We start from the raw sequence: 13033 nt of genomic DNA on the forward strand, positions 1-13033 counted from the left end.
TCTGCAGATGGGGCAGAAGCACTTTTTCTTTTGTCTCTACAACTTGATGGATTATTAATTTGGGGCTCTCCCCTAGCTATCCAAACAAGGTTTCACCATTCCTTTGTCTGGATTATCTCTGCTTTGTTACAGAGTTGGGTCTCAGGCACCCAACATACCTGCTGGCTCAACGTACCTGTGGAAAAGAAACACAACGGATGCAGTTTCCAGGAAGCTGGCTCTCTCTTCTTTAGTGGGCATTACATATTTACAAAACCGTTGTTTTTAAAACCAACACTCTTGTTGAGAACTTAATATTAATATGAGCTTTTTCAGTGAACATCTAGAGTCATGTAACATAACTTGGGTTTGGTTTTGTTTTTTTTTTTAATTTAACAGCACAAAACTCTTGATTTCTTTTCATCTAACTCCACAGCGTTCTAGGATTCTTTCCATGGAAGGATGATTACGATTACAAAGGTCTTTGCTTGAATCAAGACAAGAAAGCTCATTTTAATGCATGAAATAAATGACTTGGTGTGTTACACCACTCTAACTTTGGACTCATAGGTAGATTAACTAAGCTTCATTTTCTAGAGTATGTCAATTTTAAAAGCAGAATAAAAAAACTTGAGTCTCAGGTTAACACTGTTCTCACTAGCTGGTGTTCCGCTTCAGAGAAGCCGAGGTTCAGTAGTACCATAGACTCTCTCCCACATTGGCAAAAGGCATTTAAAAAAACCACTGCAAGGCTAATTTATATTAATTGATAGTATGATCAGAGCAACGTGATATAAACACTGTTTTGTTGTTTTTTCTCTCTGTTGTTTTTCTGGAAAAATGGGAAGAGGCTTTTAATGCACCTCACTTGACACTGTTTCCATGTGACTTCTTAGGATTACTCTAAGCAAAAGTATAACAAATACAAGGCAGAAATCAGAATCCTCCAGATGCACAGCATGGTTCTAAACTCACTGTCCTTTGTATAAAACAACCGACTTACAAACAGTATTAGGTACTTTATAGTGTGAAAAAGCTTTTTGCAGAGCTGAAATGTCATGTGTGGGGCTGTTAGGAGTTCATCTTCAGTAAAATTTTGAGAGATGTAACCATTTTGTTTTGTCTTTGTACTGCTATGGCAGCTTAGCCAAAATCCCCCTTTGGTCCACTGAATATTTACTGTCTAGTAACTGTGCATTTACTACCTGAATTTAATGATGGGGAATCCTGTGCTATTATTAGAATCCTTCTCCACAGACATAGAAATCTTCTCTATGAGTCTTTTCAGATCAAACCCCAACACACACATGCACACATACAAATTAAGAAGGAAAAAGAACAGATCAAAAGCTTCCAACACACAATGTTAACCTAATACACGTATCAAATATAGCTCAACTGACAGTGCAAAGTTTAGTTAAGAGATTTCAAAAGGAAAAAATCAAAGAATCTGCAAGAATGTAAACTGGTCATTTCATAATGTCTACTGTACATATAGTATCAGCAGATTGTTATCTGCTGATGAGTAATACTACCATATTACCTTCAGTGTTCTCTTAGTGTCCATAAGATAGTGTTGGAGTTCTCACAGGTAACTCCGTTAGATCGGTTGTTTATATATCTCTGCCCTTTATCTTTTATGCACACTTTTTCTTATACTTTTTATAGTCAATATAATCCCACTTTGCTCAGATTTTAAGACGCCCTATTTATTGATGAATTGCTATGGCAACCCAGTCGAGGGAGCTCATTTTATTTATTCACGCACTGTAATTTACAGGCATCTCTGTTATGTTTATCACTGTCATCCGAGTGCCTGAGTGTATACATAAGACATCACTGAAGGAGTGGAAACAACATCTTAATACTTTTTTCTGTGTTTCAACTTTAGCAAAAGAAAAAAATAAATAAATCTAACATTCACTGTTACTACAGGAGTTTTAAAAAAAAGAAAAAGAAAAAGAAAGGAAAAAAGCCAGAACCAAACTATTGTGGATTTTTTAAAAATCCAGAATCCAAACTCAGCCATCTTTGGAGACCCTTTTACAAACGTCTGGACCCCACAAAAATCATACCTTTGTGAAGAAAGGGAGGGAAGGGAGGAGGGAAGGAATCCTTTTTCTAGCATCACAGAAGAGACTTGCATCTGGCACTAAAACAGGGTCACGGCTTTTAGTTGTTACAGAAAGCAACTTCATGCTAAATTTTCGTCTTTTTTAAATGTATTCTTACGAATAGGGAAAAAAAACCCTGCTAACATCTACTTTTACATACCTAAAATTGCAACACCAAAGGGTGCAAGAGACACAGATACTGTGAATAAAGAAGTAGAATATTCAAGTATATGAGGAGGGCGTATCACAAATGGCCACAGAGAAATATATATATCTATAATACTGTATCAAACAGATGGAAAGGATGTGAAACCGGTGGTGCGTACACAAATCTAGCCGCTTAACCAACTTTCTAATCAGACAGAAGTCCATCGGGGTGGAAGTGCTTGCTTTCAACAGCTTTTTTACGTCACTTCCCCAAGCATGGTTCAAATGTTTTCAACTACTGTTTTAGTTATTAGTTAAATAATTTATTGGCTTTTCAGCTATACACTGACATAATTAACCAGGTCCAAAAAAATGTTAATAACTTAATTCAACTTTTGTTCTACTCATTTATACAAAATAACACATTTTTTTAAACTTGAATTTCTCTATATGCCCTTCCTTCTGGTAAGCAGACTGTTAATTTAACCTGTAATAACTTACAATGGGCAACTTTTCCTTTTTTTATTTCCCCATCTATCAACAGAACAGTGAAATGAGCAACTTGGGATATTAACAAGGCTCTTCAGAAAGAGGTGGATGGCCTTCAGGCACATGAAAGGTAAAAATGCATTTTATCATAGTACGGTACTCCATGCAAGACAGAGCAGAGCAACAATAATTGTCCAATGTAACATACTGCAGTTGTATACCCATATAAAGCCAGTGTCTTCCTGTTGGAAATGGAGATCAGGCCAATTTCTGCATCTATTTAATTATTTTTTTTCTGTTTTTTTAACTGTATGGTAACTACAAGTCTTGGGATATGACTTAGTTTTAGACATGGTAAAGAATGAATGTAACACCTGCTCTGAGCCCATTCCTGCCAAGAGCTCATGCCTAAATATTATTACTTCATACAACGCGAAATGAGCAAATTCATAAGCCCTGCTTAGCGAGGGCTGCTGTGACATCTTCAGCGAGGGTAGCAAGCTGGGGCGATTCAAGCAGGTTGATGCTTCCAGAGGACGAGACGTTGCTGAGTCTGCGTGGCGAAGCCACGCTGGACCTGCCTGGTGACTGCGTGATGATCTCAGCCCCGTGATCGACACGGGCTTTAGCATGCTCTCTGAAGTTTAGCTTCTGGCTGTCAATCTGCTCCAGGAAAGCAAAGAATTTAAGGCATTATATATGCACCAAATTATCTCCTTATAGATCATCATTTGGGTCTCATTTTGTTTACTTTTAAGAACTCTTACAAGGATTGAAGCGTCTTCACTCCTTAGAATAATTGAAACGGAAGATTTTTTCACCTTGTTTAATATACATTGGCTTACTGTGTTACATTCTCTTAATATTTCTGTCTCTGATGGATGCCTTAATGAGCAGTACCATTGTTCCTAGCTGTGTGAATTTAATAGACATTTTATGGGCATTGTGATTTGTTTCTGAAATCTGTTTTTTCAAATGTTTGTGGAGTGATCTTACTTTCAAGATGTCTTCTTCCTGTTTCACAAAGCAGTCCTGATCCTCTGGGATACCCACACTACAAGCTTATTAGATCATACCTATGCTGTACAACAGTCCCAAACAAGGTTTATCTTTAGGGGGAAAGCCAGTGCACAAACTACAGGACGTTTCATTTTGAGATTCACTCTCAGCTTAGATGTGGATGTGAGATTGGTCATTCCAAATTCCAAAGGGAGCAAATGGCACGTGAGTGTGCTCGAAGGAGAACAAACAGACATTTCCTACTCAATTCAGAGCCATCACTGAATTCACAGCTCTAATAATTTCACTGGGCCAGGGGCACAGTGGTAGCCTTTTCTCTGACGGCTGTCCCCTTACCTTGACGTTACCACCGCCAGGTACGTGGTGGGCATTTTCCAGTGAACCAACTTTAGCCTGAGCTTTTTCTTTGAAATCCAGTTTTACGCTCTCAATTTTCACACGCCCACCTCCTACACAGAAAAAGGAAATACAGATTAAGAGGCTGGAATGGCTCAGGAGAAAGTCTGACCTGATGCACATGGGTGCACTCACGTTACTTCCTTTTTAGTTGAGATCTAATGGTTTTAGAGAAGCACAGAGTACAACGCTGCATGTTCAGTAAAATATAAAATCTTCAACACATATTCAAACTGTAAGCATGTGCTGCAGCCCTACTGATTTTCATGGGATTTAAGCACATGCTGAAGTATTTTGCTGACTTCAGTCTGCATTTCAGTATCTTATCAAACTGACATTATGCCACAGCAGCATCCTGCATTTTTTTTATCAACTCTCTAAACTAGGTGGTCCCATACCTTTATGTCTTTATATATTTAGTTAAGCAGTTAAGAATATTATTTTTATTACCAAAGTGTATTTACTTTCTCTTGGACTGTAAAAGAGAATGGTATCATGCATGATTTCTCCTTCACATAACAGGATTAGGTCTTTGCTTTGTCCCACATCCCAGAAATTCCTACAATACCTGGCTTGTGGTGGATATTCTTGAGCGAGCCACACTTGGAAGTCACATGACTCAAGTCGATCTTCTTGGTTACAATTTGTACCTGTCAAAAGCACACACACACACAAATTACAGGAATGAAAAGAATAAAATAAATAAAAAGCCAAGCCCTGCAGAGGAAGAGCCCAAGCCTCTACAAACCACTGGAAAAGGAGAGATGGTTAATAGAAAACAGACCATGCCACAAAGGAGGAAACACCTGGATTAATACAGCAAGCTTCCTTCCCACCTAGGGAAATGACAGAGCTGGGTTAAGCTTTACTATTAGCAAAACGAAGAGGAGGACAAAGCAGATCAGCTTGTGGGTTCTTTCTAAAATGTTTCTGAGCCTCCTCTCAGGGTGGATGCTCCAAAGCCCTGCATGCACCAGGACCCATCCCATTTGCTTCTGCTCTTGACTGTGCATCCTGGCAACTAGGAATATTTTGGTGACTGTTTTTTTTCTCTACCATCTGTTTCATATTTTTCTGCATCTAAATATGGTATGGATTTCAGCTCAATCCACTATGGAGAGCCTGAGGAATCTACAAATGTGACTTGTGCAGCTGTACCTGAGCTGGTGTTCAGCCAGTCGGCTCAGTGGTGCTCACCAGATAGCAGTGGCATCGCTCTACTCAGCCAGGCAGCAGCACAGGCACCCTCCCTCCTCCTGCTGCTCTGTGCCCTGCTGCTGGCTGCGTTGCCATGACCGTGCTGATCCCAGCTCAGAAACAGCCACAGAGTGACACTCCTGCCCTGCTGCGCTGCCAACTAGCTCCCAGATGCAGCCCACAATCATAGTGACTGTGTTAGCAGGTCTTAGGAAGTTGCAGCCCCTCCAGGCCAGACAGGAGCTACAGGATGACTGCAGTGCCACTGGCTTGCTCACATCGCCAGCAATGACTTAAGCCGGCACTGGTGGCTGTAGTGAATCTGTTTGGATCAGACATGACCACACCATCAGCTCTTCCATCCAATCATTTCCATCAGAGGGGTCACAGCCACCTTAAGCTATTCCAGCATGACTGCTAGAACTAAAGGGTGTCTGGTCAAACCCTCAGCAACCTCAGTTTGTTATACTGAGGCATTAGCATTAGCACTCAGCATGCTGGCTGATCACACCCTCTCTTTGAGCTTTCTTTGTCTTTATGTTTTATTTTTCTTCTTCTTCCTCCCAGGTTATCTGAGGAAGGACTGACGCACTGGAGGATGCCCAACTGTGAGGCTGGACTCTCTTTCTGGAAATTACTTTCCTGGGCCACTCCCATGAAAGGCACTGAACCATTTTGGCTCACACTGAACTTTTACTGTCAGCAGCCTTGGGTGTTTAGAGATAACCCTTCTTTTCTCATTTCCTTTTCCCATCCAAGTTCTGGAAATGTGTTGTGCTCTCTGGAGAAAGATCTGGAGGCCACCACTGCATACACAGGGCTCACACAATTACCAGACCAAGACTTACATGTGAAACAGTAGCGAGAAGGAAAGTAGTGCTCAGAGGAAGGGAGACAGAGGGGTCTGGCTGTGCAAGGTGGGTCACCACAGTGCAGATGCCTGTTCACAGGGTGTCTGTACTACTTACATTTCCTCCCCCTGCAGAATGTTTGATGTTATCTCTGGAACCACACCGGGACTGAATATCGCTAAAATCGATCTTCTTGTTTAAAATCCTAACCTAAAAGGAATCGGAGGTAACTTACTATATACCATACACACACTCCACCTCGGTGCAGGACAAGGGAGCCAGGGTAATTTTTCCTCCTGCTGTCACTCCTTCTTCTGACGCTTGTATTGAAATGTGAGAAAGTAAACCATGCCAATCTCTATGCTTAGTATGTTAACACAGCATATGTAAATGGACTATGCTGCTCCTTTTTCTACTTCACAAAGTGGTGGTGAAATACAAAGGGGAAAGTTTTTATACTGGGAGATACGAGAGGTGGCTTCTCCTTGAAAAGCTCAAAGAACTCCGTGCTTGCCTGGACTGGACATAGTCCTTGGACAGCCTGTCCTAGGCTCTCTTGAGTGATGGCCAGTGTTTCTGCTGAACTGGCCACAAGGAGAAGATGGAAACCCTCCTTCCCACAGCTCAGCACTCCAGCCTTTGATGCAGAAATCCCAGATCCAGCCAGCTCAGGCACGGGTTGAAATCCTGAGGTACTTTGCCCCTCCTTCTGCCATACAGCCATAACAGCAGCTACATTCATACAACAGACCTCAGAGTGTCCTGTGAAAGGGGACTGACAAAATTAATAGAACTGAAGTCAGAGCTCTCTACTGCCCTCTCTTTTTACTGTCATTTACTAAAGGGCAATGCAGAAAACAGCAGCATCTGGAAACCTACAGCTGCAATCACTTCTTGATTTCTGGCGCTGGCCATGAAGTTGGTTACAACAACTGCCAGGTGCTAGCAGCACAGTGCTTCTCCCCTGTCCTCTTTGTTTCTGGCAGAACAAGTACCCAACTTTCCCTTGATGGTACCAGCCTCCCTTACAGATGCCAGGAGCCCACATTTTTCTCTGTTACCTTAGCCACAGCTGCACTGCAGGCATATGACAGTGCCTGGAGGTGGAAGGGAAGGCCAAGCTGTCCCATGCTTGACCCCCATCTTGACCTCCATGTCAAAGCAGTTCCTCCACCTGGCAAAACTCAGGTGCCACCAATGATTATCCTCCCAGGGAATGATGTGCTGCTGGATGGCAGTTACCAGTAGGCAGGGACAGCTGGGTGCAGGGCACACACCTAAGTGACACCACTTCCACACCTGAGCAAGGGCAGGGGATTGTGCTCATTAGTGTTAGGTTTTTCAGGTGTGTGAGAAGGCATTTCTGGCCAAGGCTGCACCTGCCTGCTTTGCACCAGGAGCTTTTACTTACTCAAAGAGTTTCTCTGGGTTAAATATGAAGTCTTTATTCAAATGTTATGTTGGATTTTATTTATCTCTATGTTATTCATACAATATGAATTTACAAAAAGCCACAGAATTTTGTGCATTATCTATTAATTTTGCTAAATGGTGCTTCTAGAGCCTTCACTGACATATTACTTAGCACAGTCCTGTTGGCTGCTGTTATAGGTAAACCTACAGTGACTAACTGATACTGAGATAAGAGAGAGGGACAGATACACCGGGGTACCTTACTGCGGCTTCTCACCACTCCAGGAACACAAAGCAGCTGCAAACCAGTTGAGGTGGTCAATGGGAGGAAGAAGAACCCTGTGCAGTTTCTGCTTCCTGGCTTCAGGTCCTCAAAGTGTTCCAGGCTCCCTGATAAATCTGAGGCAAATCACTCCCTCTGTGCCTCACCTCTCCAAACTAGAAAAAGACTATTTTCCCCCTTACAGGGATATCAGATTTTGCAGCTCTTGGCTCCTGCAGTGGGGATGTCACATTTTAGATAATGAGTTGAATCCTCTGGCACTGAGCACCTGGGGTGCACTCTCGACTTAAGCCCAGTAACATCCAAAAAGAAATTTTCAGAAGGCCACACTTTGCAGCTAATGTGAAGAATTTCTTCACAGCAAGCTGTTTCATGGGTCCCCTCATGTAATGTAACCACTACATCAGTCAAACTATTAGGATGTTAAGTGTTCTCTCACTTTAACAGGCAAAGATCGGTGGTGATGGCATGCTCAGCAATAAGGGTGATGACAGCACCAGAAAACTCCACAACTGGTAGGTCACCTTCAGAAGAGCATCGACTTAGGTAGGCAAACCGACTTCTGTCTTTTTCTCTCCTATCTGCTTAATCTGTCCAAGTAAACCAATGTACACTGAAACATGAAAGCAAATGCCTTTAGAGTTTTATGCTTGTGCTTTCTCTCAATATACTATTTGTTTAAAAATGTACCCCAGTACTATACAAGACAGGTGTCACATCAGTTACAGAAACACACGTCAGATGTGCAGTCAGATCTGGGTCCCAGAGAGCTTCAGGCCAGACACAACTGGGCAAAACAGAAAGCCTTCCTAGCACTTTCTGAGCACATCTCTCTCAGCAATGGATCAGCAGCACCTCTTAGCAATGGCCACAGGGATACATTTGCTCTGAAAATGCTGACTTAGGGGTCACGACAAAACCTCAGCGCTGTGGACTGGGGGCCTGTAGCTTAAAAATGGAGCCAAAGCAAGGTGATAAGTTGAGAGGGTGCCTTTGATCAAGTGCCTAAAGGTTGATTTGCACCCGGAAGTCTGACAGTTTATGAGTCTCATGGCCCATGGACCTGGCTAGCAGATATGTAAAGGACCAATCATCTCAATTATTCTCTCTGTCTCACTGGGTGAAATGTACCACTGTGTAGAGGGGCCAGCAGGAGACCTATGTATCATTTATGTCCTATGCTGAGGGCTGAAGTGAGCTGAGTGATGTGGATATGTTCTGCTGGTCATCTGGCACAGGGAGGAACTGCATTAATCCACATTTTCCCTGATGATCTGTTTTTCCCTTTCCTGGAATGTATCAATACCTCCGCACATATTTAAATCATGACTGGCCTCTATAACTAAGTGTTCCACAAACTAATGGAGCCTTGTTTCCTATAGATTAAGGCTTTAAACTGCTTAATCCCTCCATCCTATATTCTTCAGCACGCCCTATCCCCTCTTGCCAGCAATATCTCCCAAGCTTTCTCCCAGGTCTGCTAGACTGGGCAAATAGAAGCCAATACACAACTGGCCAGCTGTTTGTTGTCTCTGATTGTGGAGAAGGGGCTGAGTTATCACTGCCTTTCCCCCAGTGACTGTTTTGCTGAGTCTCTGCTTCATATCCGGCCAACAACTATCACCCAACTTGGAGGGACCACCTGTGTTTCTAACCACTGCTCCCTTGCCAGCACTGGTTGAAATGGGCCAACAAGTTACAAATGAGTTGAGGAAGGCTGAGACTGCCAGCCAGACAGCATGACTGCAGGAGCTTTGTTTCCTTTGAGAAATCAGACTGTAAACATCAGAGGGAGAGTACCAGAGAGGGACAGGAACTATTTAGGCAATAGAGGAACTTTGGCTTGCAAACAAAGAATGTAAACTGACTGTGAATTATTTGAAGCTGGAATCTAGAGGGAAATTTGTAACTATCAGAGCAGGGAGGCTCTGGAACTGCCTCCCAAGGGAACAGAGCTACGACAAGAAAATGGTAAAGTTTTATGATGGCACTCGATGAAAGGAATTAGATGATGCAGCTGCCTGCGATAGAGACAGCATGAACACCATGACTCACCAGGAAGGTCTCTGTGTTCCTGAATGTGTATGTACATCTTGTGTGGGGGTGGAGGTGTGGTAGGGATGTACATATATGCACTTCAGTTGTGCTGCACATTAAATGAAAGACCAAGCCTCCTCATGCTCTCATTCAGGAAAGGGAACATTTTAGTCTGTGGCAGAAACAGGACTGCTTTCTATTCATCCTCACTCAACATCCCAACAAGATAATGTCCTGACAGGCTCCCTCATAACCTTCGCGCTGACCTGCCAGTCTGAAATGTGTACATTCGCTTCCGATCGGATGCTGGTTTGCCCAGGTATGCTGGACAGGGCCTGGAAGTTGGTATTTTGATCAGGACCAAGCTGAGGTTCCTCAGCGTTTGTCATATCCACGTGAAGTTAAACCACAGTGGAAAAATTAAGCCTCACAGACAATGCTGGGTTTATCCCACAAAACCGCACTGCCCAAGGATAAAAATGGCTTCTGTCTGAAGCCCTGGAAGTCTTAAAGACCTTACCCCCACTCTGTCCTCTGATGACTCCTCAGCAGTAGTCCAGAAGTGAAGTCCAGGGCAGACTGTGTGCCGACATAGACACAGTACAGCCTCACTGACTCACACTACTTCTAGGTAGTCCCCAGCAGGAATCAGACACTGTGCTCCAATACCTTCTGTGCTGTTTGAATGCTGTCTGTCAAAGCATCAAGAGATGCAGGGCATTTATGGGTAGCCTGCTAGGAAACCAAGTGTTGAAGGTATTTTTCTCAGAGTTCATTTAGATGAGGCATATATTGATCTGCACTCAGCAGGGTAAACTCTAACTCCCTTCCTACACATAGTGGCCCGACCAGCAATCTAAACACGAAGGGGCTGCGGTCCGAGGGCAACAACTGCACTAGATCAGAGGGGATGTTTTGGGTTACGCTGGCTAACATGAGGAGACGTGACAGGCTGGCAATACCTGTGAATCTCCCAGTTAGATATATGCCTCCCTATAGTTCACAGAAAGTGAATTTGGATTTCAAAGTCTCCATGTACAACAGTCTCCAGTCTGGGGACCTGGAGCAGACTCTCCTCTGTCAATACCGCACCACTGTGTTCAAGATGAGCAAAAATTTGTAGAAACACTGAGGGGAAGGCAGAGAAATGCAAGAGAGAATGTAGTTCAGTTGTGCCTCACTGCTAAAGACAAGATCAGTGATTGAAAAGTGCTTATGAAAGAGAAAGAATTATGTTCCATTGCTGCCCAGAATCATTCAGTTCAGCTGCTTTTCACAAGAGGGAAAGCCCCTAACTTATCAGCATCTGGGCGGAGAATCCATAAACAGCTTCCCTCCTGTGGTTTACTACCCTGGTAGACACCAAAACAAAGATACTCAAAGAACAAAAATTGTGATGCTGATAAAATTACAGGCTCTGAATATATTTTCCAAGAAGCTGATGATTTATATTATCCCTGCTTTGCAATTATGGCCTCTGAGAAGCTCTACCACAAACACTGCCTAAAGCATTTTAAAATACTCTAGCTTGGCTCCACTTGCCATTTGAACACGCTGTGGGGCTGTGATATTGGGAAAAGCTCCCAGACTCCTAACAACTTATCAAAGAGGGCAGGTTCTTTGTACTTACCACAGCATCAGAGTGACTGACACAGCTACATCCCCGGAACTAGACATTATTTCAGTGTTTGGTCTCCTGATTAACACAGGGATTGAGCGAGACAAGAATTGGTCTTGCATAGGAAGCAAGGTTAAGGTTAAAACCTGATTAGAATCAAGAGGCAGTTCTAAGTGCTTCCAAATCTATATGCTGCCAAGGACAGATGATACTACAGTCTTCACACTCCTGGCAGAGGCTACAGGTAGAGGAAAGGGAAGGGGAAGGGTATTCATTTGGCCTAGCAAAGCCCTTGAAGAGAAAGACTGCGCCTCAGACTTTCCACATCTACAAACAGAGCTTGCGATCACGTTTAGCCTTTGCACGCCTGAAATTACTGGATATACACACTAGTGAAGCTGCCAGCCTACAAGCTAGTGAGATTCAAAATAAAAGGCTGCACTGGACATAGCCCCACGTTGGGCGCCTCGTGCCCCACGTTGGGCGCCAAAAAGGACTGTCGTGGTTTAGCCCCAGCCGGCAACTAAGCACCACGCAGCCGCTCACTCACTCCCCCTCGGTGGGATGGGGGAGAGAATCGGAAGAGCGAAAGTAAGAAAACTCGAGGGTTGAGATAAAAACAGTTTAATAGGTAAAGCAAAAGCCGCGCACACAAGCAAAGCAAAACAAGGAATTAATTCACTACTTCCCATGGTCAGGCAGGTGTTCAGCCATCTCCAGGAAAGCAGGGCTCCATCACGCGTAACGGTTACTTGGGAAGACAAACGCCATCACTCCAATGTCCCCCCTTCCTTCTTCTTCCCCAGCTTTATATACTGAGCATGACGTCATGTGGTATGGAATAGCCCTTTGGTCAGTTTGGATCAACTATCCTGGCTGTGTCCCCTCCCAGCTTCTTCTGCACCTGGCAGAGCACGGGAAGCTGAAAAGTCCTTGACTAGTACAGCAGCAACTAAAACATCTCTGTATTATCAACACTGTCTTCAGCACAAATCCAAAACATAGCCCCATACCAGCCGCTACGAAGAAAATTAACTCCATCCCAGCTGAAACCAGGACAGATAGGAAAAATAATGTACCATCCTCATCTTGCTCTTAGCAAAGGGTGAACAAGAGAGGTTCATTTCTGACTTTTAAAAATGTACTGAGGCAGACACTGAGCATGTAATATTTCAGCCTGAGCAGTTAAACTGTGAAACAATTACAAACAACTGAAAATAGGTACTTTCAATGGGAAGTATCAGTAAAATAGATGTCTTGCAATCAGCCTTGTCTTTAATACTTGCATACGACAACGATGGCTGATTTACAAGCTTTTTTCTACCTATTTGCAAATCACTGTATTCATCTAATTAATAAGGTGGCCACACTGAACTAGGCATGTCCCTATCAATAAAGGGAGAAAGGCCTACAGAGAAACACTGAGAGGTTTTGCATAATGTAAAAGGGCAACGAAGCTGGGGAAGGGTCTGGAGCAGAAGTCTTATGA

At 43.3% G+C, this 13033-nt stretch overlaps 1 protein-coding gene across 1 annotated transcript in view; it reads right to left on the reverse strand.

Moving 5' to 3' along the window:
* Positions 1–3176: 3176 nt before the first annotated feature.
* MAP2 (microtubule associated protein 2) overlaps positions 3177–13033 on the reverse strand; it is a 75147-nt gene continuing 65290 nt past the window's right edge. The window contains exons 11-13 of the mRNA XM_075511225.1: positions 4714–4795; positions 4086–4198; positions 3177–3392 (exon numbers count right to left, since the gene is read on the reverse strand). Of these exons, the coding sequence (XP_075367340.1) occupies positions 3177–3392; positions 4086–4198; positions 4714–4795 (411 nt within the window). The remainder of the gene's footprint in view (positions 3393–4085; positions 4199–4713; positions 4796–13033) is intronic.

Source organism: Mycteria americana, chromosome 9, assembly GCF_035582795.1.
Source record: "Mycteria americana isolate JAX WOST 10 ecotype Jacksonville Zoo and Gardens chromosome 9, USCA_MyAme_1.0, whole genome shotgun sequence".
Classification (NCBI taxonomy): domain Eukaryota; kingdom Metazoa; phylum Chordata; class Aves; order Ciconiiformes; family Ciconiidae; genus Mycteria; species Mycteria americana.